The following is a 23,458-nucleotide window of genomic DNA, read 5'->3' on the forward strand; positions in this document are numbered from 1 at the left end:
TAGAAGACTGGTCTACAGGTAGGGCTGTTTGGAAATGTTGGCTCTGCAGGTATTGAAATATAAAAGGAAACAGTTTTGTAGCTATTAGATGATAGAAAATGTCTGTCAGCCTGGGAGATCTCCAAGAAATTGGAACTTGGGCACGTGGGATTCAGCTGAAGGGAAAGAATTGTTTTTTCTTGCTCTACAAAAGATTGTTGAAGTTTCAGAATTTTCTCTCCTGCATCAGAATAAAGCAGCAGTCTCTAAAAATTCAAGAATGGCAACCCTGGCAAGTATGTCTGGGTTGGGCAAGGGCTGTCTTCAGACAGTACTGGAGATGGGGACACTTTGGCCCAGGACAGACCTGTGCATCAAGAAAACAAACCCAGTAACATTTTCTTAATATGAATCAAGTAATATTTCTATGGCAAAAGTCTAAAGAGCAACCTGTTCATCGTAGCATCCAGACTGCAACCTATTGTTTTAGAAAATACCTAAGTACCAGACCACTCGAGGAAATGAAATGTTGTTCTGTAGGGACAGATTCTTAATATAGCTATTTACAGCTTGTTCTGGTTTTTGAGTAATTGTGTTACAGAGTCAGAGAGTGAGTGAAATTTTAGGAACAACTTGAAAACCTCAGGTATTTAACTAATACCTCTTAATGATGTGTCTCAATGTATTGGGAAGAGCTTAGTGTGGGAGAGTCTTTACTAGTATTAGCGTGATGGAAGTAAACATGAATATAACTTTAGAGAAGATCCTGGAACAGCAGAAAATGTCTTTGGACAGTAGCGCTTTTTAAAAATCATCATACAAAGAGCACTGTAGCACTTTAGCTTTCCACCGTTGTGGTTTTATTTCCTAGTAGGTAGAGGTACAACTCCATTTTCATGGAGGGTGTGAAGCAGTCCTGCGAGGAGCTGATGGAGGTGAGCAGGCGGTGCCCGGGGCTGACGGGCCTGAGCAACCTGGGCAGCACGTGCTACATGAACGCGGTCCTGCAGTGCCTCTGCAGCCTCCCGCCCCTGCTCCAGCACTTCCTCTCGGGGAGGCACCACGCAGCCCTGCACAAGTAAGCCCATTGATTCCTGCTACTGCCACCTTTCCATTTGGCACTGCTCTTTGTCTCCAAAAGGACATATGTTGCCATGGGACTGTCCGAGGCAGCCACCTACCAGCTCCCCACTAGGCTGTTAGAGTCCAATTGGCAACAAGCTGGTTTCCTCACTGGGTAACTTCAGCATTATGCTTTTTTTCTGTCACTTTGATGGTAATTCCAGTTACTACCATTGCTGTCCCGATGATTCCTGCTACTTTGTGCTATCTGCAGAGTCCCTCAAACCAAAGGACAGGCTGTCAGAGCCATACTGTACCTGTTCTAAGTTTGTGTCATGCTCCCATTTGAAGGTAGAGCCATCATCTTCTTGTACTTTACCTGAAACTTATGTTTATTTTTTCCAAGGGAGAATGATGAGTCTGTGACTGCCTTTAGCTGGCTGATGTCTGATATCTGGCTTGGAGAATATGACTGCATTTCCCCAGAGGTTTTTCATTCAGTCTTTGAGATGCGGCACCCCACCTTTAGCAAGATAGCTCAGCAGGATGCACAGGAGTTTCTGATCTGTGTGCTGAACGAGCTCCATGAGGCTCTCACGAATGTAAGCATTTTGGGGACTTCAGGGCTGCTGCTTTGCATTTTGTGATTTAGCATAATTATCTATCCTCTTTTGAACTACGTTGTGGCTGCTAAGAATTGTCAATTCTTCCTTTGTTTCATAGCCATATACCCCCACCTAATGTCCAGAATATTAGTGTTTCATTTATTTCAGAAAAATAATTTAACATATTCTGTATGTATGAAATATCCAGTCAAGTAATAGCATTTTAGAGCCAAGTTCAGTGACAAGACTTGACTACACAGGCAGTGGGCAGCAACCATTAACACCCAGTGAAGGCACTGCTGAAGCAGTTGGTTACCTACATTTGGTTGGTTGTTTCTTTTTCTTCTGTACAGTCAAGCAAAAGGCGCCGTTTAACCAGCGCAAAAGGAAGCAAAGGGAGTGTCAGTGAAACATCTATTATCACCAAGCTGTTTGAGGGACAACTCAGTTACAGTATCACGTGTCTGGAATGCAAGACCACCATCGACAGACCCGAGAGCTTCACCATTCTCTCCCTGCCTGTCCCCTCCAAGAGCGTGTGCTCTCTGCAGGTAGGACGCCCAGTACGGTCGTGCCGCTTTCTGCCTGGGGGGAACAGGCGCCTTAGACTCATACCTGTCATTAATCCCTTGGCTTTCCTGGGCAGTAACGGCGCCTTCGAGTTGATCCTAGAGAAGTGGGGGTTCTATACTGGTCTCTGGACTGCAGAGGCTGTAGTAAGGTTATGGCAGCAATGCTCCCGAGTTGCCATGGGATGAAGGATATTAAGATTATTCAATAGCAGTTGTGAGGGTTTCTTTCACTCATCAAAGTGTTCCCTCATTTGGGGGGAAAAAGGAAGCCAATGTTTGCTGCTTTGTGTTCTGAGAGTATTTCTAATGCCGGCCTTGCTACATCATGCTTTGAATAGGAAGAGAGCTGCATAACACAGCAAACCCTTCGCTTTCCTTGCTTAGAACTTTCAAGGGTAGAGATCTGTTTGATCAAATGATTTTTTTATTTTTTTTTCTTTCAAAGGACTGTCTCAAATGCTTCTTTCAGCAAGACATACTGACTTGGAACAATCAAATCCACTGTTCCTCATGTGGAAAAAAACAAGATGCTGTCATGAACACGACCCTAACCAAGACACCAGAGATCATTATTTTTCACCTGAAGAGGTACAGTCCATGTGGGGTAGGCCAAGGCCGGTGCCTGGGAGCTGCGAGGTGTGAAGGACAGTCTCATTTACATAAAAGGAAAAAAACACTGTCAGTTAGTGGGTTTATACTTTTGATACTTAGAAGCTAAATGGGCAGCTGCAGAAATACACCTGCCAAACATGCAAGGTGCATTCTTGAAATCTCAAAGGGTTCTGCTTTGCTCTGTACTACAGCCTACCAAATTGTACTCGTTACATTTGAGATCTCTTCTCTGAAGGGAATAAAAGCTGCCCTGAGGAGTGCCTAGCCACAGACCAGTAGAGCAGTTCATGTAGCCAGACATCCCTGCGAGTAAGAGTTTGTGTGGCAAGTGGGAGAGCTTGTGATGGTTTCTAAGTGCAGGCCTAAAACAGGGCATTTTGCTTGTCAATATTGTGGCTGAGACACGATATTTTTATTTATCCCTTAACTAAAGGGGGTCTAAACAACCGAGTCTACTAAAGAAGAGAGGTGCATCAGTGCAAGAAGTCCTGATTAGCAGACGTGACTAGCCGCACATGGCCAGATGCTAAATGTATTTGTAGGAATTTATTCTAAACAACTGCCCCCCACTAATGAAAATGACTCTGGGATGATTTGGCTTTCCAGAACTGTTATGTAAATTTATTATTTAATTTCCTGTTCAACAGCTGCTTTCCTTGACATGCTCAAAGGAACCGATGGTCCCCAGCTGCAGCCCTTGGCCACATTATAAATGTTTCAAAGTATAGTGTTGTACTAAAAGTTATAAAGGAAAGAGGGATGGAGCCTGGCATGAAAGAAGAGCTGACAATGACAGTGCAGTCCCAAATGTTTAGGACACAGCTACAGTGATGCAGAGATTTGACATCTGTCTGTTCTTGGCATCTGTGTCCACTTCTAATAGACAGAAGGATGAGGAAGCAAGAGCTTTGCTTTTCTTGCTGGACATCTCTTGTGGTTTTAGTTTACTGTAATAATAACAGACTCTTCTTTTTCAGAATGGTGGGTATTCATTTGTTGTTTTTCTCTTCCCTAAGAAAGTCAGTTAAGCAACGATCACAATGCAAGAAAGGAGCTTAGCGTTACTTAAAATAGCTCAAAATTTTATTTCAGGTTTGAGTGGCAAGGCAAGCAGAGAAGGAAACTCTCAACTAATGTCCACTATCCCCTCAGCAATCTGGAGCTCTCTCCCTACAGTTCCTCGCTTCTCTGTGAGGGTGCAGAGTACAGCTTGTGTGCTGTCGTGGTGAGTTTTGCCTTTCCTGCTTTTATTTGTAATGCCCTGCCTCATGGAGCAGCTGAAGAACATATATGTATATGATTTATGTTTTATATGTAAATTTTTTTTTAAAACCTGACATGGACATAATCCAGTAACCGTTTGTAACCGAAGAGAGGAGATGTTATCATTCAAGCACGTGCTCCTGGCGAGTAAGGCCTGACTGGAGCATCCTCGCCCTTCTCCCCATAAACACACAAGCTGATCCTGCAGGGACCCCGAGTAAGGGCTGAATGGTCTCATTTTCCATCACTCACTGCAAGTGACTTGTGTCAGGGCTAACAGCTGGGTTGCTAATCTAATATTGAAAAATAGAGAAGCATAACAGAGGAAATACATTATGATTATGTTTCTCTATTATTCTGTCTTAAGTCATTTACTTGAGTTAACACGCAGGCCAAAGGGGGCCAGAGCCTTCTTGCCAATCTTTTCCAAGTGCAAAGAAAAACCAATTGTGAATTCCTAGCTTTGCCTCTAAGGAGAAAGAGTGAAATTTCCCTTTTAACATTTTGTCATTTGTTGCAGAACCACTCTGGTTTTCTGGAAAATGGCCACTACACAGCGTTCTGCAAGCGCTCAGGCCCTGACAACTGGTACAGCTTTGATGATGCACAGATCACCAAGATCCCCAAATCCTCAGTACAGACTGACACAGCTTATCTCCTGTTCTACACCTGTGAAGACCACCTCAGCACCTATCAAAAATTTGCTTGCTGTGGAAAATGAACAGCCAGCAGGCCAGCAGCTAGAATTAATTGACAGTCCTGTTCTACCAATAAACTATAGAGTCTTTGCATTACCAATCATCTGTTGTGATCTTTCAGGAAGCAATACAGCTTCTGAGCCTGTTAGGCAATGTGCATCTGCTCCACTTGTACAAGGTCTACTGGTTGTTTTCATGACAAACCTCATACATCTCTCAAAAGAGCACAAATGCTGAGCATATAGATGCACTTACCTGAAAATTCCTGTTTCTCTGTTGTTTTAAGCTGCCTTTCAGAGCCTGACAGTAGGACACCAAGGCATATGACCAGATCACTGAGGTTATGTTTCAGAAGACAGCAAGGGACAAAGTGAATGTTAGTATAAGAGAAAGAAAAAGGTATTATACTAGTACTGTCATTTTTGTCCTTCTTGCACTGCAAATTTGTTTGCAGCATGTAAGCTTCTGGAAAATAACCAATCCTTGTCTTAATTCCATCAGCAAGACACACATATGCAATCATGTAAAACCTCAGAATGTAAGATTTAAGATGTTTGTTTGGTTGGTTTTTTTTGCCTCAGAGGGGGAAAACTAATCCAAATCCAGAACAGGAAAATGCACGTTGCAACTAAAATACTACCTAAAATGATCAGTTCTACAGAAAGTAGTAGTTTTTTAATCTAAAGAACCTTTAAGCTGTATGATATGATCCAGACTGTCATTAGGTAGAATCCTAACCATTGCACAACTAGTTGAGAATGAAAATACACCAAACCCAAAAATACATTTAAGAGGTTATATTTTTAAATTGTTTCTTCATTAACGTTTTTAATGCATGTGTACATGAAAATTTATATTAAAAAATTAAAAAGGAAAAATCTTGTTTGTTTAGAATAACTCTGAAGTGCACAAATATTGACAAAAGCTAACAGAAAAAAATACAGCTCTGCTTTTTATTAAGTAGTGTTGCAGTTACTTAGAGCTGGCAAATAAACGCAATCCTCTGAGTTTGAGAGATTCTCACAAAAAGGACAACATCTTAATATATACATAGTTCTGATGTGCAAGTATGCAATCAATATGTACACTTACATTCCTAACTGTTTACATCATTCTAGAGTATTCACAGTAGAATCAAGCTTAAGGTTAGAAATGTGAAAAGGCCATAACAGTGAAAGAAAATAACAAAAATCAAGATATGCCTTGGGATTTTAAGACATTTTAAACTACTTGTTAATAGATTTCAGATGACTAAGCTAGAATTTAATTTTGGAGCAGACTAAAAATATAGTTTCTTTTGAAATAAATGGTAATGCAGGTATGATTTTTAAATGGTTTCACAGATGGCAGTATTACCACAAGCATTATTAACCTGTCTTCTGATTTTTAAGCACTGGCACTGACCAGAAAGAGCTTGCTTGCAGAAAAGCTGCTGCAACCATCCCCGCATCTGTGACTGTATGCCACAGCTCTGCATATTTATATGCGTTCCCATACCTACTTTTGCTCTTATAAAAAGGAAAACCCAGTTTTCTTAACCCCCACTACTTTACGTGGCCAGATCCACTGCTCGCTGTTCATAAGAAGTGTAGAAGAGAATATATGCAGCTGAGGATTTCACGGATGATGCTGAGATCTCAGACACTTCGTGGTCGTCAAACTTAAACCAGCGTTGTTTTGAAGCATTTTTGCAGTAGGCTGTATAGTGTCCTCCATCCAACCCGCCATAATGGTTCTGTAAACGTAAGAAGAAAAGAATTAATGGCCTTGAAAACTGCCATTTCTGCCCTGGTTAGGGAAATAAACTAGAATGTGAGATTTTTACTAAATGCCCATCTTTGTTTTTAGCATTCAACGCCATGTGCCATCAGGCAGGCAGCCAGGAAAGCGAGAGGGGTCAGGCAGAGAGGCCAGCCCAAGCCCTGGCACGTGACACGCGGACTTACCGACACTGAAAACAGATTGTATCTCTTCAAGTTATTCTTTGGGCCAATAACATACTGTGAAAGGTCAAGGGTTTCCAACGGGAAATCTACAGAAGTTTGAAGCTTTTGCTTCCATCTTCCATCATAGGAAAATCTAGAGAATTTAAAAGCATCATTAAGAGTTACAGATTGTTCACAAGCTATTTAATAATCTTAAGCATGCTTGTTTTCTGTTCGCAACCAGATTTCAACTAAAGCATTTGGCCTCCAACTTTCTTAATGTTTGCACGTGCGTTTCTTAGCACAAACGAAGAGACTACTTGTACAAGTGCTTTGTGAACTACAGCCTAATAAAAAGCATTGGATGAAAATTAAATTCTTCCAATGTTACAACTGGAAATACATCTGAAACTTTCTCCAAGTAAAAATGGTTAGCTATTGCACTGGAACAATCAACCTCCATCAAAACCTGGTGGCGTCATCCTAATTCATTTTCACCAACTGCCATTTCTCTTACCGTTTCAAGTGCACAAGAAGAACAGGTGGTAATTTCCAAATTTCTATTTTTTTCAAAGAATCCCTTCGAGTTTTGCAATGGCTACAGTAAAACCTATTGTTATCAGTGAGCTTCTCCTCTTTGGAGAACAATCTAAGGCATTCCTAAAACAAAATAAAAACACAGCTTGTGAAGGGCAGGTGTTTACAGAAGTGCAGCAAAAATAGTTCTTTTTGATGTGGTTGTTAACCTGCATCAATTATCTGCATGCTATGTTTCACAAAAATTAGGACAAGTAATTTAAATCCACGTGTGGAAGTACATTTTACTGCATATATTAATTAGCTGCAAGTCCTTTAAAGTATACTTAAAATATTTTGTTTAAAACCACAAAATATTTATGCTATGATCTACAACAGGAAATACTATACATGCCTCTTCTGCTACTGTAGCTTCACTACTTCCATCCTGCTTCTGTTTTAAAAGTTTTTAGGAATGACCTATTTTTTTAAACTTCAGAAGAATTAAAAAATAATAAAGACTCAGATCTCTTCCTATTTTATGTCTTAGTGTAAATTAAGCTGGAATACTGACCAAGCCCTCCAACAAGAAGCTGAGCAGAAGCAACACCACAATGCAGTCACAGAGCTGTGTCTTTGCCCATAACTGTTTCTCTCTGGCTCCACGTACCTGCAGCGTACATTTGCTAGTGGACGCAAGCGGCAACGACAAATACATGAAAGCCTCAAAGGTCCGGGACTTCTTGTGGCAGGTGAGACACTGCACGGTAGACTTGAACTGGCCTTGAAAGAGTGCCACAATAATGGATTCATTGAGCTGTTTGTGTTTGTGCCAGGCTAGTTCTGCTGCTCTGAAGTCATCCAGGTGATCGTTGTTTTCTTCCTTGTATCTTTTCCTGTTGTCAGCCTGGGTAACAGAAGGTTAAATACCACAGCCATAGAGTAACACAATAAAAATAGGAAGTCTCATCTATAGGCAATATTGAATATTTGTATGAATATTTAAACGTGTCTGTGTAGCCATCCCTTTCTTATTTAGTTTAGGCTTCTTCCATTGCCTTATACTGTTTCAAATCCCTACTTTCATTCTGAATACTCACATTGCCTTCTATACAAGGTTCCAGTAACAACATCATCATATGAAATAAGAGGGTCTTTTGAAAATTTATTTCCCTTGATCATCTGACAGGTATATGATTAATTACAAGTGTATTCCTTACTTTATTTAAGTCTTCGTGCAAGCCATCCATTAGGAAGAGAAGCAATTCCTGGGAGTCCTGTTGGCTATATCCTGCAAATTGGTCATTAATCTTCCCAATTGTAATTTTAAAGTCTTTTGGACTGATATATTTATACTGTCCTGTCCATAAAGCTTTCATTATGACACCAAACTCTTCAGCCACTTCACCTTTATGTCCCAGAAAATTTGACCTATAAAATTAAGCAAACAACAAAAAAAAAGTGAGCCCTTCAAATAATTATTTTTTTAAAAATTACTGATATTAATACAAGATGTTACCCCAATTTCAAAGCAATTTCTTTAGACTAAGAAAAACTGGCTGTTAGACAGAGTTAAAATTTTTGTCTACTTTGGCACTGTAATTTGGTTCCATATTGAAGACCAGGCTGATGTGAGGTATTGCTTTGTATACTGCTATTTAAATATTCTGTTTGGTTTCAGGAGACTCTAGTACACCTTATTTATTAATGTGGTAAGCAAAACCAAATTAAAATTTTCCAGTAAAACCTATTTTGTCACACATGAATTTTGAAAAAGTCAAGACTCTTGCAAGTTAGCATTTGTCTCCTACTTGAATGAACCATCATCCCCCTTAACCCAAGTGATATTTATTTTTTCAAATTAACAACTGTAAAAGCATTTTTTTTCCCCTTCAATTATAAACGAAAGGATTGGAATAAGAGATGGTTACCTGTTAATATCATCTTGATAAAAGTTTCTGTTAAAATAATCAGCCAGGTGAGGTGCATTGCACAGACACTGCAATATGGAATTCATATAGCACGTGTTCCCTAGATTCCGAAGTCCTGTAAGAGCTGGTCCTGATCCCCCAAACACAGGATTAAGGTTCCGAATTTGGGATGCAGAGAGTCTTGAGATTTCTGCTTTAGTGTAACAGACTGGCCTGTAAGGAAGAAATTATTTTGTAGGAGTCTCAGACGTGACAAGGTTGTGCACATAAGCCAACAGAATCACCCTCCCTCACAGGGAATGAAATAACCTGGCACAAGGTGTCACCAAATGCCATCATTTAAGGTATTCAAATAGATAAATCAAAAAGGTCAATGCAACAGTGACAAATCCACATACCCTGGCCTCTAATGAGGCTGATTTATAGGCCCCATCAGTTCGTTTGGGTTTTTTTTAAGATTCAAGGATGAAGAATTAGCTTTTGTTTTAGCCCAGTTCAAAAAACTGAAAACCCTGCATTTCACAAGCTGTCTGAATACTGACATTTAACATGTTAACACAAATACCACAATTTAAAAAGCAAATATTGTCCAATTACACCGCAACCTCTGAAATTCACATTAATACATAACAATTACGTTAATTCTCAAAAAATAACAGCCCTATATATGGAGCTTTTAGCAAGAAAATTTAAGTCTATCACTCTTGCATCCTTTCAAACCTACTTACAAAATATGAATAAATTTCAGTTGGCTAAACACAAGGTCGTATATGCTACCATACTGCAGGAGTTATTGTGTAACTTGTTGAACATACTTATTGTCACGATTGACTGCAGGCGTTACAGGAATCCTTTTCTTCTCCTCCTCCTGGATGGCCTGGGTTATATCTGGGGAGGAGTAGGAGCGCTTCAGTTTGGAGTGCTCTCTTTCTCGTTCAACGGTCACCTGTGGCTTGGGTTTATGAGTTGGAGGAGTTGATGGGGGAGTGGATGAAGGAGCCATTTCTGGTGGATACATATGAACTGTATTTGTTGGCGAGTGATAGTAACGAAAGGTTCCAGTGATAGGATCCAGAAACTTGGAAGGAAAAAAACAAAATTGTTTCAAAACCAAGTTAAAATCCATCACTTCCCTATTTTTAAGCTACTGTAAGAACCGTGCATGAGTTTTTCAAACATTGGGATGTTAACAGTTGTGACTGTTCTCAAGACTTAATGGACTTTACTGGAAGGCATTGCTTTCACTAAAATGCATGTTAAACCAGCAACTGTTTAGTACCAGAAACCTCAGACGAACTCTCCTAGTTTCCTTACGAATAATGTTAAAATTCAGAAAATAACCATGAGGAAGTTGAAGGGGGAAAAGAAATAACAACAGAAAAACATCCCAAACATGCTCTAATGTAGAAATAAGACACACTTGGAATGCATTACAGAACTGCACAAGGCAGCTTGACTGGAACATCAGAACAGAGTTACCTTTGCCCAGCCCGCAGGCAGTCCTGGGATTATCCTTCCCATTTCTTCACTTCGTGCTCTTATTAATGGCTCCCGCTGAGACTGACAAAGAAACAGAAATCTAAGGTGCATACAGTTACTCCACATACAGCAGCCAGCTGCCTGTGACTTCTCTATATAGTTACATGACTCAGTGCAAAACAGTTCAATAAGAAATCCTTGATTATAGCAGGAAATACAACTTACTGTAGTGATAATACAGTACTACTATTTTCTATCACTCCATTTAAACAAAACCTCTTTGTTGACACGCTATGAAAAAGAAAAGGACAATCCAGTCTTATAGAAGTCTTAACACTCACTTTGTTCCCTAGAGAAGCTACTTTATTAGGAACACATGGTTCTGTTAAACACATAGGGATGTTCAAAGCAGTATGCAAAGGAGTATGCGTGAGGTGACGAACAAGCATGGAACGCTTGTAATGCCGTCAGGAACACGAACCCTTCTAGTGAAAGTTTCAAGGTTTTGTTTTGTTTTGTTTTTTTTCAGATGAACATGACACACAAAAAGCAAACAAACAGCTGTAAACATGGCATGGTCTTTTCTTAAGATGATGACTAAAAATTGAAATGAGGTGGAATTTAACATAATATAATAAAGCATCTGCACTTGACTTTTTTTTAGCTACGTACAACACATTGTATTTACTTTAAGTCTTTCAGTATCTTGTTCAGAATCCTCTCTAAGGGGTCCTGGCTTTTGAGCTCCACTGTCTGGTTGTCCTCTAACCCCAGTCTGCTGGAAGAGATTTTGAGAGAAGGCTTTCAATTTTCATCTGGAATGTCAGTAAAGAATGATGATAGAGCAAAACAGGGAAAAAGCAGTTATATTTTCTTTTTTGTTGTTAAATGCACATGCCACAAAGAAGCGGTTAGAGCAGGCAGGTACACATCATTTTCATTCTTCCTAGTCTATACTATAGGCAGTTTGCTGGAATAGCCTTTACAGCTGAATGTTGCTATTATGTAAGAGTCTGTTACGTAGTTCTATCTACACCACTTTCTCCCCTAAAAGCCGTGAGGTATACACTTTGTTTTTAAATAAAAGGCTTCTCCTCCTTTTAATTCTCACTGTACCAAAGCCTCTCCAAGAAAAAGGAAAACTACAAAGCCACATTATCAATTTATTACAGGAAGCAATTTTGAGATTATGTGAAGTTGCTTTCTCAGTCTCTAGACTGCCTCTAAGTTGCTCAAGAGTGACTGCGCAAAGGTGGCTCAGGAGGATTTATTTTGTCTTCCTTGGGCATTTTCGTTACACAAGAAGCAAAGTTTGGTCAAATAACAACTGTAACTGCAAGGAGAGAGAAAAATATTCTAAAGCACGTTCCTGAGAAATTATTTTAAAGACACCTGTTCAGTTATTAACTCAGCTTGACAAATGGCTCCTGTTTCATCATCAGGTGACTTTTACACTCAGAGAACTTTAGCAAACTTTTTTCAATAACCTGAGGAGAAAAAAGGAACTGTGACACCCCTTTTCCTCCCACCAAGAGCTGGAACTGGACTATTCTCACCAAAAATTCTAGATTAGGGTATTACTTTGTTTTCTATGCCTGCCAACAAAATGCTTTTCTATGGACATTCATGCAGCTGGGGACACTAAAGAGTTGGTTATGATAACACGGTTCTGTCCCTAGTGTGTGTTACAACAGTGTAATACACAGTAGTGGGCTGGTACAAAGGACAAAACACCACTGTGCCTCTAGTTTTGAAACAGAGGATTGCAGCCTATGAACCATCTCTTCTAGCTCCATTTCAGTGGGAAGTTTTACTGTCCTGTGGGGATTCCATGGTGCCACCCTACCAGCAAGAACTGAGGCTGTCTTGCACAAAAAAAAAAAAAAAATGTGTCTATTTGTGTCTTGGTTTTAACTTTCTCCTCTACATTTATGTAAAAATGACCTAAACAGAAATCAAATGATATAGTTAAAAATTCTAGGTTCATACTAGGATATGCACTCGCAAATCATCCTGAATAATTACTCCACATTTGGTGAGGATTTCTCTTTTTCACCAACCTTGCCTGAAACAGTCACAGAGGTCTGAGATGCATCACCCAGTGTCTGTCTCTGCACTTCTGGTGTTGGAGGTCCCTTTTCTCTTTCTTCCACAGAAACTTTGTCAATCTCAATCCTTTTTGCACCAATGCTTTCTAGTTCATTTTTATTTGCTTTTTTTGCTTCCACTGCTTCTTTGTGTGCTCTTTCCTGTTCCTTTTCCTCCTGTTCTCTTATTTGTTCATCCCTCTCCTGTTCTCTGTCCTCTTTAGATTGCTGCATCTTTTCTTTGTGTTCCTTTTCTTTCTGTTCTTCTTTTGCTTTTTGTTCTTTTTCTCTTTCTCGCTTGAGTCTCTGTTCTTCTTGTTGCCTCTCCCGAAGTTCTTTTTCTCGTCTGCTTTTCTCTAGCAGAGCAGCAGTTTCTGCACGACCTTTTTCTTCCTCTGTCAAAAGGCTCTTTGCATCACGTGGTGGTTTGGTGGACCGGTCTGGAACCAGCCGTCCGTTCTCAGCAGGCTGCCTGTCGCTGCCTGGGCTTTGAGGCTTTGGTCTGTGCTCCTCGAGGGTTTTTAGTGAAGGCTTTTTAGTACGATCCACCTGCAATACAGAGTGTAGAACAAATGCTCACAGCAACTGTTACTGCCCTTTTAGCTAAGCTTTTTCTAAGTGAGATTTGTGAGAGAATAAAGATGATATGAAGTTGACTTCTGCCAGAGGCATAGTGAATGTTCAGTTCCATTAAATCTGGTAGTTCAGATTGCTTGTTAGTAAAATTAGGGTGCCACTTGGTTTCCAGGTGTGAGATAAGAATCAAGCAGCCCTACAGAACCATAAGGACAGCATGAAGCACTGATTACTACAATTCTTTGTTTTCAGGCTTTCAAAGGTGAATATTTCAGGGCAATCAGGCAGCCTAATTTGGGCTTGGCTCTCAGTCATGTGACAGAGCATGTGATTAAGGCAGATCTGCTTGATGGGAAGAAGTATTTAAGAATGTCTTATGTTCAGACCTAGGAGAGCAAGTTGGTTTTGATACTGAAGTAGAAGTGTTTATTTCTGAAAAAAATAAAACCTTGCCTGGTTCAGGGAGAGACCAGATACAAGGTCTTTAAATTTTACAGTTTAGTGTGTCTTGGCTGAAATCTGTATTAAAGGCAGTATCTGGAAGCGTTACAGTGAAGAGTTTAGCCTTGTCTCCTAAGGAAAATGTTATTTTAATGTAAGGGCTCTACAAAGGTGTCTTTAGAAAGTTTTATCCACATGAAAAGAAGAAACAAATTCCTATTCTTTCACTACTATGCTGAGAGTGCAAACCACCTAAATGCTCTATTATTTCAAGAAGATACAGTCACTGGAAAGCAGACCTTTGGAACAGCTGAGGTAAGTCATGGCCTAACTGTCTTCCCTGTATTTTGTTATATGTGTTTTGAGTAGAAAAGTTTGCTTATAGAATTTCTGAACAGATAGTCAATTGCTGATCTTCAACTTCTTAGGTGCTCATATAAAAAATTAATTAAAAGCTCCATATGAAGTATACCCAGTTTCATAAAGCTCTGTAGATTAGTTACCATGGCTTCACAGACCACCAATAGTCTCTGTATCAATGTGTTTGTCTACAAGGCTTAAACAAATACTGAGGGCTTATTGTGGATTCAAGCTTCTGCATGTGGTTAGTCTCTAGCATATAAACTATATACTAACTTTAAAAACAAGAAACACAGCTTACCTCAGGGATACTTCTTGTAATTGATACTGGATTAATTACAGGTGAACTGTCAGATTTTGGAACAGCAGCATCCTGTATATTTGGTCTGCTAAGTGATTTTAGTCTCTCTTCCAAATTATCTCCTGTTTCATCATTTTCAGTTGCTTCTGCTACAGATGGCTTTACAGGAACCACAGGTGGAACAGGAGCTGGCTCTTCCAGAGATGGGTAAGTAAAATCCACTTTAGGAGGGATAAAAGGAGGGAAGCATGAAAGAGCTCTTAAAATAAAAGCACAACAGCAAAACAGCCCCCATAGTCCACCACAAAATGTAGATCTACCTAGAACAAGGCTATCTCAAACACCTGCATGAATTAAAGATATATCCAGTAATTATAAACACTGGGGAAGGGCAGGGGGTGTCATCACACTTACAGGAAACAGTCACTGCTTCACTCCTGCTGTGCTGGGGTGGGATTACTTTAGCATTTGTTGTGTACTGGGGAAAACAAAGAAGCCAGTTTTCATAACCTCCTTCTAGAATTAAAGGTTCATTCCGCAGTATAGTTTTGCTTTCCCACTATAACAAAAAAAAAAGTTTGAAATGAAATTAATTTAAAATAGAAAAGAAACTTTTACATTTTAATAGTGTTGTTTAAAATTTCTGTGTCTAGTCACTACATTGAGACAGGTTATTTTTGAGATTTTTTTTTTTTTTAAACAATAACTGAACAGGCTGCAAACCCCTTTGGGGAACAGGGATCCATCCTCTTTGTGTTTGGAGCATGTCCAACACAGTTAGGTTCCTGGCTCTGCCTACAACAGGGTCTGAATATTTCCAATACACAAAGAAACACTTATTACTACTTCAGGTAATGACCTGCCATGCAGAAAAATATTTTTATTGTAATATGTGCTTCAGCTTCTTATCTGGTAGGTTTGCTGAGTGATGAGGGGCATTGGCTTTAGGAAGTGTACCATTAACTTTCTGAGAAGCCCTGCAGAGTTCAGGCTCCAGACTGCCCTCCTCCTGAGGTCCTTGATATCTTAGAACATGAACAAGGCACGGAGGCTCAAAGGATATTCTGTAAAGCAATAAATAGGGAGAACTGTCTGAACTACCTCTGAAGCTCAGTCCTCCTGAGCGTTTAGGCAACAGAAAGATGTGCAGACTTTCATAAAAGCCACCTACATAAAGAGTAGGGATGACCCAGTCATAGCCAGAGTTCTGACTTGAAAATATTGATCATCTGCTTAATATTGAGTCTATAAGCTCCCTGTACTGATGAAGCTCAAATTTAAATTCATGTTTCTCTCAATAAAATCCAGAGCAGTTAACCATACTCAAAATATTTCTGGGTTCTCCTTCATGAAAATCCTTCCATTCTAGGAAATGCCTGGCAGATAGGACCGCAAAGAAGCCAGTCTTCTCCAGCCTGCCTACGCAGGTGCCCAGACGCTTCCCATCAGTAAGGAATTACAGTTGCTAATACAGGAAAGAGAGTGGACAATGTTTCTGGCAAACTGTTCTAAGTACTCTCCCAAATAACTCTGTCAGCCAAGAACTCTTAAGTTTGAGCCAGTTGTTGAGGAGGGGAGTTGCATCATTCTGCTCTTTATTTATGACTTATACCATTGTCCCCTACCTAAGCACAAGCCTGGGAATGTGAACTTCAGACTACGCTTCTGCTTTCAAAATATCTAGTCTTTAAAGACTGTAAACTAAGATGCCCACCTAAAGTGTCATTACATCTTCCATATGCTTTACTTGTAGGTGCTTTAAGACCTTTGTAGTAATTGTGATGAATTAAGATAGAATGTGAAACTTGCCAACCTTAAAAAGCGCATCTTTCAGGCTCTGAAGAGTTGTTCCTAGCTTTAAGTCTTCAGCAGAACTAAACCAGTCTAGCAGTATAACATAATCAAAGTGTCCTCTCCTCTTCCATGGATCTCTAGAATCCTCTGGGAGTCTAGCTTCAATCCAATTAGCAGTAACTCTGAAATGTATTAACATGCAATTAAAGACAAATGTAAAAGAAACATTTTGTCCAACACTACATAATCCATGTATGTTTGTGCTTGGATAAAATAAATATGCTTTGGTTTCAAGCCAGGACATGCAAGCACAAAGCTGTCCAGATACATCTCACCCACTGGTATATAACAAGGACTCCAAAACTAAGTGTACAAGCTTTAAAAACATTATTTTTTTTAGTCCAGTCATAAAATTCTAAAATTAAATATTTCACTATCACTTAACATTATTTCATACCCAGGACTGATAGCTTCTTCTGGGACACTGATAGACCGTGGAATGCATGACTCCTGGTAATCCTTCAGTCTTCGAGCATCCATTATAATCAATTCAATACTTTTGTCTGACATCATTGCAAACAGTTTCTCAGGAGTGACTGCTCCTTGAAACAGAGAAGCTATTAGATGTGAAAAGCTACATTATAAATGGAGACAGCTATGATGCTATCTGATGAAGTCATAGAGGTGAGACACTATAGAATAAACATATTGGATCTTTTGCTCAACTAGCAAAATAGGAGATTAGCACCTGATCTCCTGAATTAGATGATACTGAAAGCTTCAGTGATAAGTTAATTTAACTTTTTGTGATCTCATTTAAATCAAGCTATACACACAAGCATTTGTAAACTACACACTGTAGATGTTTCTCTTCAGTTAAAAACTCCAGAGAACATTTTCACATACTTATTTCAGGAACAAACACAAAAACATTGTGAGGGGAAAGGAAAAATTTCTTATTTAATGGAGAAAGCTGACACATTTCAGCCTTGCCTAGATTTTTTTTTCTTATCAGTGGAGGAGACATTTTTCTTTTCTAATACAAACGCTTTAGGGATGGTTCAGCTTTAATAATTAAACTGTTTAAAAATTACGTACAGCTTTCTAAGTTCAAAGGAAGTTATGAAGGCTGCAATACAGAGCTTAATTAATGACTAAGTCACTGTTACTGAAATGCAAGATACTAGAATTTAATCTAAACTCTATGAAATAACTCAAATTGCAACTGCTTAGGTGATAGGTGCATAGTCATATGGAGATCTGTTTTACATTGCTGTGAACGTTGCATCTCTTACCACTCAGACTGTCAGATTGATCTTTTCTTTCCAGTGAATGCTTCCTCTCACCATTAATCTGTGTTGTAAGGGGGAAAAAGAAGTTAGTTTAATATCTAATACTCGGAATCAAGGTGGCCAACAGACACTCAAAGAGCTTGAAGGAAACTGGTGAGACTATAAGCCACAAGAAGAAACCCTGACAAAGGAAGCTTCTTCTAAAGATGTGTTGACAAATGTACTAAAAAGATACCAAGGTTGCTGCCCTACCTAGGCAGAAACCAGTTAACAAGGCAATACAACCTAGGACAGCATCATCTGCTAGGTGAAATTAGTGAAGTAGCTGTAGAGAAACTAGTTTCTTTCCACACTACTGCTGAAAAGTCATCTCTCTTCTAAACAGGAGACACATTACCCATAACATCAGCTTACTACCATTGCCTTGGGTTTCTTACACTAACTGATTCTATTATAAAATAGAATTTGACTTCACAAAAAGACCCAGTCTATCTTATGCAAGGCTTAGAGGTTGGTAGGACTTAACATATTCTGAAGAAATGTCAAAGAAAGGTTGGGGGACTGTAAGCTAATTTAATAAAGCATGATTCTGAACTGGAAATAGTTACTAGTAGAAGACAAATGCTAGATTAAAACAGTGTTTAGAGTGAATTTGAGAGTTTAACATCTTCAGTTACCCTTTGGCTTTTTCCTTTGGAATCCACAGCACTTTCTGAGGAGTTTTTGGCTGAACTCTTTCCATCATCTTTTGGTTCTTGCTTTTTCTGCAGCTCTTGTCTGTCCCTCTCTTCAAGTTTTTTCCGAACTTCAGCTTCCTCATATCTATGGGAGGGGGGGAAAGCCTGTTTGTCAGTATTGCATTGTTGATGAGCCTTGGATAATTAACATCAGAACCAATAAGCCTTTAGGAAGGGGTGGGGAAGTAATTTACACTTTTTTTTTTAAAAAAGGTATTGTTAATTTTTGTATTCTGAACAAACAGCATTTTCCTCTGTGACTGAGATATTTTATTTGGTTTTACAACATAGCTAACAGTAACAGTTAGGGGTGAGGTAGCTCAGTTACCTAAATTCCCTTTTTGTGAGCAGCTGGATCAGAACTACCTATATGGTAGCAGTATATTCAGAAGGTGATGTTGACTTTAAGGTTGGAATGTCCTCACCTGTGTCCCTGCGGTTTGTTTCAAATGCTGGGGCTACAGTGGAGTCAATTCAAGGCTCACATATACCCAAAGAGTTTTTGGTGGACCTAGGTCTTGCATACAGCTGTCCTTTTTGTAAAGCCTTACTTTAAAATTAACCTGCCTGGACAATCATGATGTTGTAACCTCTGAGTCTGAACCACCAACTGCAGGTTTGTATAGTCACGTCACTGTTAAATAGCATTGTATTCTATTTAATATAACAGAGCAACTAACTAGTCACATGGATATATGACCAGTCATCCATAAAACAAAAAGGAGTGTTTTGAACAATTTTAATGACTGAACTGAGCAGTGAAACATGAACACTGAAATGTATTAGTAATTGCTCATTTTAATTAGATGTTAGCTAATTAGGATTAACATTACAATGACAATATAGCTGTATTTCATATCAGAAGTACTGATAATACACTAGATCATTAAATCAAATTCTGCCTCCAAGTTTACTCCACTAATTAACCACTAATAGGAAGGAGGGTGCAAGTCTGTAAATTTATAATTTAAACAGGCATCTTGATTTGTTAAAGGCATCACAACTTAGAACAGAGCATTCTGTTCTCATTTGGAGTTAATGGCACCAAAGCTTATTTCAGGTTTTAGTTTCATTCAGTCAATATGGAAAATTTACCTATCGATTTCTCATTTACACCTTTGAAGCATGTAACAGGTCATTGATGTAGGTATTCCTGCTCCTATACAAATGATGCTTCAGCAGCTCCACTTTTAGTTAACAATTAACATTCAAACTATTTGCTGGCCTACTGCCTGGAGAAGAAATTACACAAATCATTTCCTGAAACCACTTCTGTAGTTACAAAGGAATCATGTTTCATTTGTATTCCCTTTAAATATGTATGTTTAGCCCAGAATAGTTGAAAGTTACTGTGTCAATTGTCAAAACTCTCTTCCTTTCATATAAAGCTGTAAGTTACTAAACAAAAAGTATCTAAATAATTTTGGTTTATCCATAATTCTGTTGGTGTTGGCTGTTACAGTGAATTTGTAGCTCTGTTGAACTGTAAGACTCTAAAAGTAAGGAAAACCTAAAGATTGTTTTGTGCACAGTATCATGAGACATCTTCAGAAAAATCTTCTCCTATACATGTAGCTACGCTCTTATTCACGTGCACTAACTCTCTGGATTAAGCCCTTTGAAGGGCACAGAATATGCTTGCACAGTACTGTTGGGGGGTGTGCTGTGGGAAGGGAAATGCGCCTAGATGAAGGGAAGGACACTTCACTAAGGACATGAGAAGCAAATAAGGCTGGAAGCAAGACTGCACTATCACCTAAAGACAGATTCTATTTTATAAATAACTGACACAATTTTGCAGCTTACAGTACAACGGCATGTAACTTGACTATTTTGAATGAACTGCCCAAGAGCCCACTGGCATCAGCTCAGTTACACAGCAGAAAAACTGTGTTTCCATATACATATCTGCACGTGGCAGAGGTAGACAAAAGGTGTAGCAGCTAGCTACAGAATAAAAAGTGTTTTGTTAAACTAAATCCACACTAGGAGGAGTTTTTAAACATATGTAAATATTAGGAACATTCATTAGTATATTTGGTTTCAGATCATCTGACGATGAAAAGGGTAAGGAGGAAATGGTTCTTGATCATCTCTAGTGTGTATATAGTTTACATCTTGCGGTTTCTTTTTATTAGTTGTTAAACAAAAATAGGAGACAATATCAACAAATCATATTTACCAAGAATTAAGAGACAATGTATACAGTGGCAAGTTATTGGAGTATGTGATGACAAAAAATTATATTTAATAACAGACTTCTGTGGGTAAACAATTGAAGCTCTCAAGAGTTTTAGGTATGTAAGGTCTACTCAAGTGCAATCCCTTACTACTAAATGGCAACTGCACACGTAGAGGCTTCAGGTATAACAAACAATATCTTATCTATTAACTGTATTCACGTACCTGAGTTTAAGGCTGTCTGACAGTCTTTCAGCTTCTTCAATAGCTTTTTTTAAATTTGTAGGTCCAAGAATTGAATGAAAATAATCCTAAAATTACAAGCATGACCCCCACATATTAGTAGTACAGCTTAATAATGCCCACTTCAGTGCTTATCAGGAGCTGATAATGTACACATAATTGATATTATAATGATATTAATGCCAACATAAGGAACTGGCTTCAATCAAAATATTTTCTTCTCAAACACAAGTTTGTAAGTAAAACTGTCCTACATCATTCACAAATAAAGGCTAGGCAAGGCAACTGCACCAAAAAAAAAAAGTTTGAATAGGAAAGATGACAGGAATACCTTTCCTTGAAAAAATATTCATGGATCTGACAATTTAGATACCTTAGGTACATTAAAAGCAATTAACAATAGATTTGTCGAAAATAGGAAAGAAAAAATATCTTCATAAGTGAGACAGTTTACTTAATACCAGTGTAGTTCTTTGAATGTGCATTAGTGTAATTCTCTGTATTTCTAATACTTCTACCAATGCAGAAGAGGTCAGTCAAAAACCTTTTATACCTGTTGCTGCTTAAAATCAGGTCTCTTTTTAATAAAGTTATACACTGTCACATATTTCATATATAGGATGTAAGCTTTTTCTTCATCTCGGTCCAATCTGCTTTCCTCCGCTGCCTTGAAAATCTTAAGGGCACTCTGCACATAACTGAAATCAGGAAAAGAGGAGTAAAGCACAGGTAAGTAAGGTTCACTCGTTCCAAACACCTTTTTGTTATAGGATGCTGTTTTAAGTGTTCACAGCCTCTGCATTTGATTTTACCATCTTCATATAAGGTTTTCATTAAATATGGATTACAATCATGCTCCTCCAAATAAGTTTTTTCTTTGCTAGTTTTATTATTTTTTTTATGAAGTCTGTCTTCCATGATTAAATAGGATACTGAGATATGGAAAAAAGAGTACTTTTTCCCTTCTCAAACTGTTTTTTTTTGAGAAAAAGCTAATTGATGAAATTAAAGTTAAGATGATATTAAATCATTGTCTAAAAATGTTAGAGACAAAATATTTTCTATTCAGACATCTGCTAAACTCCTTATAATTTTTAAGAATTTACATTTGTATAGCCTTTTTTCAAAGTATGCAAATTCTCATGGCCATCATGCTCTGTCCTTATCTTGTTTTGGCAGGTAAGTCACGTTACTTTCTGTGGGCAGTAAGAGTATCTGATGTGATAGTTGAGAGATCTATACAGACCATCAAAAATTTGATAGCTAACAGAAGTAATTGAGGAAACTTAGATCTATAACATAGTTGCTCTGGAACCTGCTCAGAAGAGTAGCATGTTATAATATTATTCCAAAAATCAATTAAAAATGTATATACCTCTTTGTACTTGTCTTTTCAGGTTTTATTTCTGTCTTCTTGTTGAGATCTTTCAATGAAGTAGAGAGATATAGCTCCTTAGGTACAGAGGCCACAGCAGGCATGTTAATGTTGTTACTTGTGTCCCTTGTAGGATGGTATGGCTTCTTAGAAGTCTCTATCAGTATTTTTCTGAGGGGGGTGAAAAAAAAGTAGGGAGAGCCTAATTATATTCCAATGGCTTTTAATACAGTTATAGTTACCTGTATGGGGTTATTATCTAATCTATCTCGCCTTATGGGAGCTAGCACTAGATGCAAACAGTGTGGCTGAACAGTTAACAGTATAAATGAATCCTCCCAAAGTGACAGAATTATTTGAAACCACCCTAGGTAATTTATCAAGACTATTAGCAATATGTTGCCAACAGAAGAAAAAGAAAATAATAATAAAGGCTGACTTAAGAATGTTCAAAATAATAAGTTTGAAAAACTTTATTCAACTGTAATGCTAATAAGTATGCTATAAAATATTAGCTGACTTCTCTGTGCTCTGGAATTTGTAATAGATAATTTTACCACTAGTTTAGCTCAAACCTCCACAAAATGCTACACCCTTGGAAAGGTGACTTTTTATCTCTTTGTAAGAGACAAGCTGAGAAAAGGAAGGTTGAAACTTGAGAATTCTTGGATGTGCTGTAGGTCTTAAACTCCTAGGTACTCTTGTCTTTTTACTCTCATTTGCAAGTGTTCTCCAGGTAGCTGTGAAATACTTGAGCAGAGTTTGGACAGAAGGGACTATGGCATCATCTCTAGTGACATTCTGCATAAAGCAATCCATTAAGTCTCGTATGAATAGTCTAACTAAAAATCTTTAAATCTAATATAGGGTAAGCTATTTTAGCACTTGGGGGTGGCAGGGGAGGGACTGAGCTCCCTCTCAAGTGGAGAGACAATGATAATCAGCATGGCAAGTGTGACAAAAAAAAAATCAGCCAGTGACCTCAGACTGAAGTTTCACCCAACTGAATCGATCTGTAGCTGACTGCCACCAAATGAGATGGTCCTGATTTCCCTCTCTCTTTCTCATGCTGGTCTGGTACTTGTCCAACTTCTTACTGAGCCAGTTTGGCTTGTGCGAGGAGAGCAGCCGGCACGTGCAGCCCAGGCAGAGAAGCTGAGATGGGAGCGTGTCCTTTCTTTCGATGGCACACAGCTGTTGCATGCTTTGAAGCACCAGTGCACACAGTATCACTAGGCTGACTGCCCTTGGTCTAGCACCAGTTAGTAAAAATACTATGTTAACCCAAACCTTTGACAACTCCACGTTGAAAACAAATGCAAAAATAAGATGCATGTCTAACGATGATTCTTTGGTTTAAAGCCTGGCACGCCAAGATCAGACTAACCAATACCTATCTAGGTATCCTACTGCTTGAAAACAGATGCTG

The 23,458-nt window shown here is 38.7% G+C and overlaps 2 protein-coding genes across 2 annotated transcripts; one reads left to right on the forward strand and one right to left on the reverse strand.

Annotated features, from left to right (window-relative positions):
* Nucleotides 1-875: 875 nt before the first annotated feature.
* LOC103777168 (putative ubiquitin carboxyl-terminal hydrolase 50) lies at nucleotides 876-4,814 on the forward strand. The gene is made up of 6 exons (XM_008944713.1): nucleotides 876-1,057; nucleotides 1,448-1,643; nucleotides 2,000-2,197; nucleotides 2,664-2,806; nucleotides 3,923-4,055; nucleotides 4,614-4,814. Exons 1-6 carry the CDS (start codon nucleotides 876-878, stop codon nucleotides 4,812-4,814), a joined length of 1,053 nt encoding a protein of 350 aa, XP_008942961.1.
* Nucleotides 4,815-5,487: 673 nt separating this feature from the next.
* USP8 (ubiquitin specific peptidase 8) lies at nucleotides 5,488-22,133 on the reverse strand. The gene is made up of 19 exons (XM_008944679.1): nucleotides 22,030-22,133; nucleotides 21,208-21,352; nucleotides 20,637-20,722; nucleotides 18,171-18,315; nucleotides 17,497-17,554; nucleotides 16,659-16,803; nucleotides 16,221-16,383; nucleotides 14,822-14,966; nucleotides 14,408-14,628; nucleotides 12,703-13,278; nucleotides 11,331-11,420; nucleotides 10,643-10,723; nucleotides 9,979-10,241; nucleotides 9,164-9,376; nucleotides 8,453-8,663; nucleotides 7,903-8,139; nucleotides 7,234-7,376; nucleotides 6,738-6,870; nucleotides 5,488-6,526 (listed from the first exon to the last, which is right to left on the reverse strand). The coding sequence occupies exons 1-19, from the start codon at nucleotides 22,131-22,133 to the stop codon at nucleotides 6,341-6,343; spliced, it is 3,345 nt and encodes a 1,114-aa protein (XP_008942927.1). The 3' UTR covers nucleotides 5,488-6,340.
* Nucleotides 22,134-23,458: the final 1,325 nt, after the last annotated feature.

Source organism: Merops nubicus, unplaced genomic scaffold, assembly GCF_000691845.1.
Source record: "Merops nubicus isolate BGI_N331 unplaced genomic scaffold, ASM69184v1 scaffold1860, whole genome shotgun sequence".
Lineage (NCBI taxonomy): Eukaryota > Metazoa > Chordata > Aves > Coraciiformes > Meropidae > Merops > Merops nubicus.

Bases quoted from the DNA above. Each gene is read 5' to 3' on its own strand.
- LOC103777168 (XM_008944713.1), top strand. From the start codon at position 876: ATGGAGGGTGTGAAGCAGTCCTGCGAGGAGCTGATGGAGGTGAGCAGG. The intron at 1,644-1,999 runs GTAAGCATTTTG...TCTTCTGTACAG, and splicing joins TCCATGAGGCTCTCACGAAT to TCAAGCAAAAGGCGCCGTTT. The intron at 4,056-4,613 runs GTGAGTTTTGCC...CATTTGTTGCAG, and splicing joins ACAGCTTGTGTGCTGTCGTG to AACCACTCTGGTTTTCTGGA.
- USP8 (XM_008944679.1), bottom strand. From the start codon at position 22,133: ATGCCTGCTGTGGCCTCTGTACCTAAGGAGCTATATCTCTCTACTTCA. The intron at 11,421-12,702 runs GTTGGTGAAAAA...AATCTCTTCCAG, and splicing joins CTGTGACTGTTTCAGGCAAG to CAGACTGGGGTTAGAGGACA. The intron at 8,140-8,452 runs GTAAGGAATACA...TCTGTTACCCAG, and splicing joins TGCACGAAGACTTAAATAAA to GCTGACAACAGGAAAAGATA.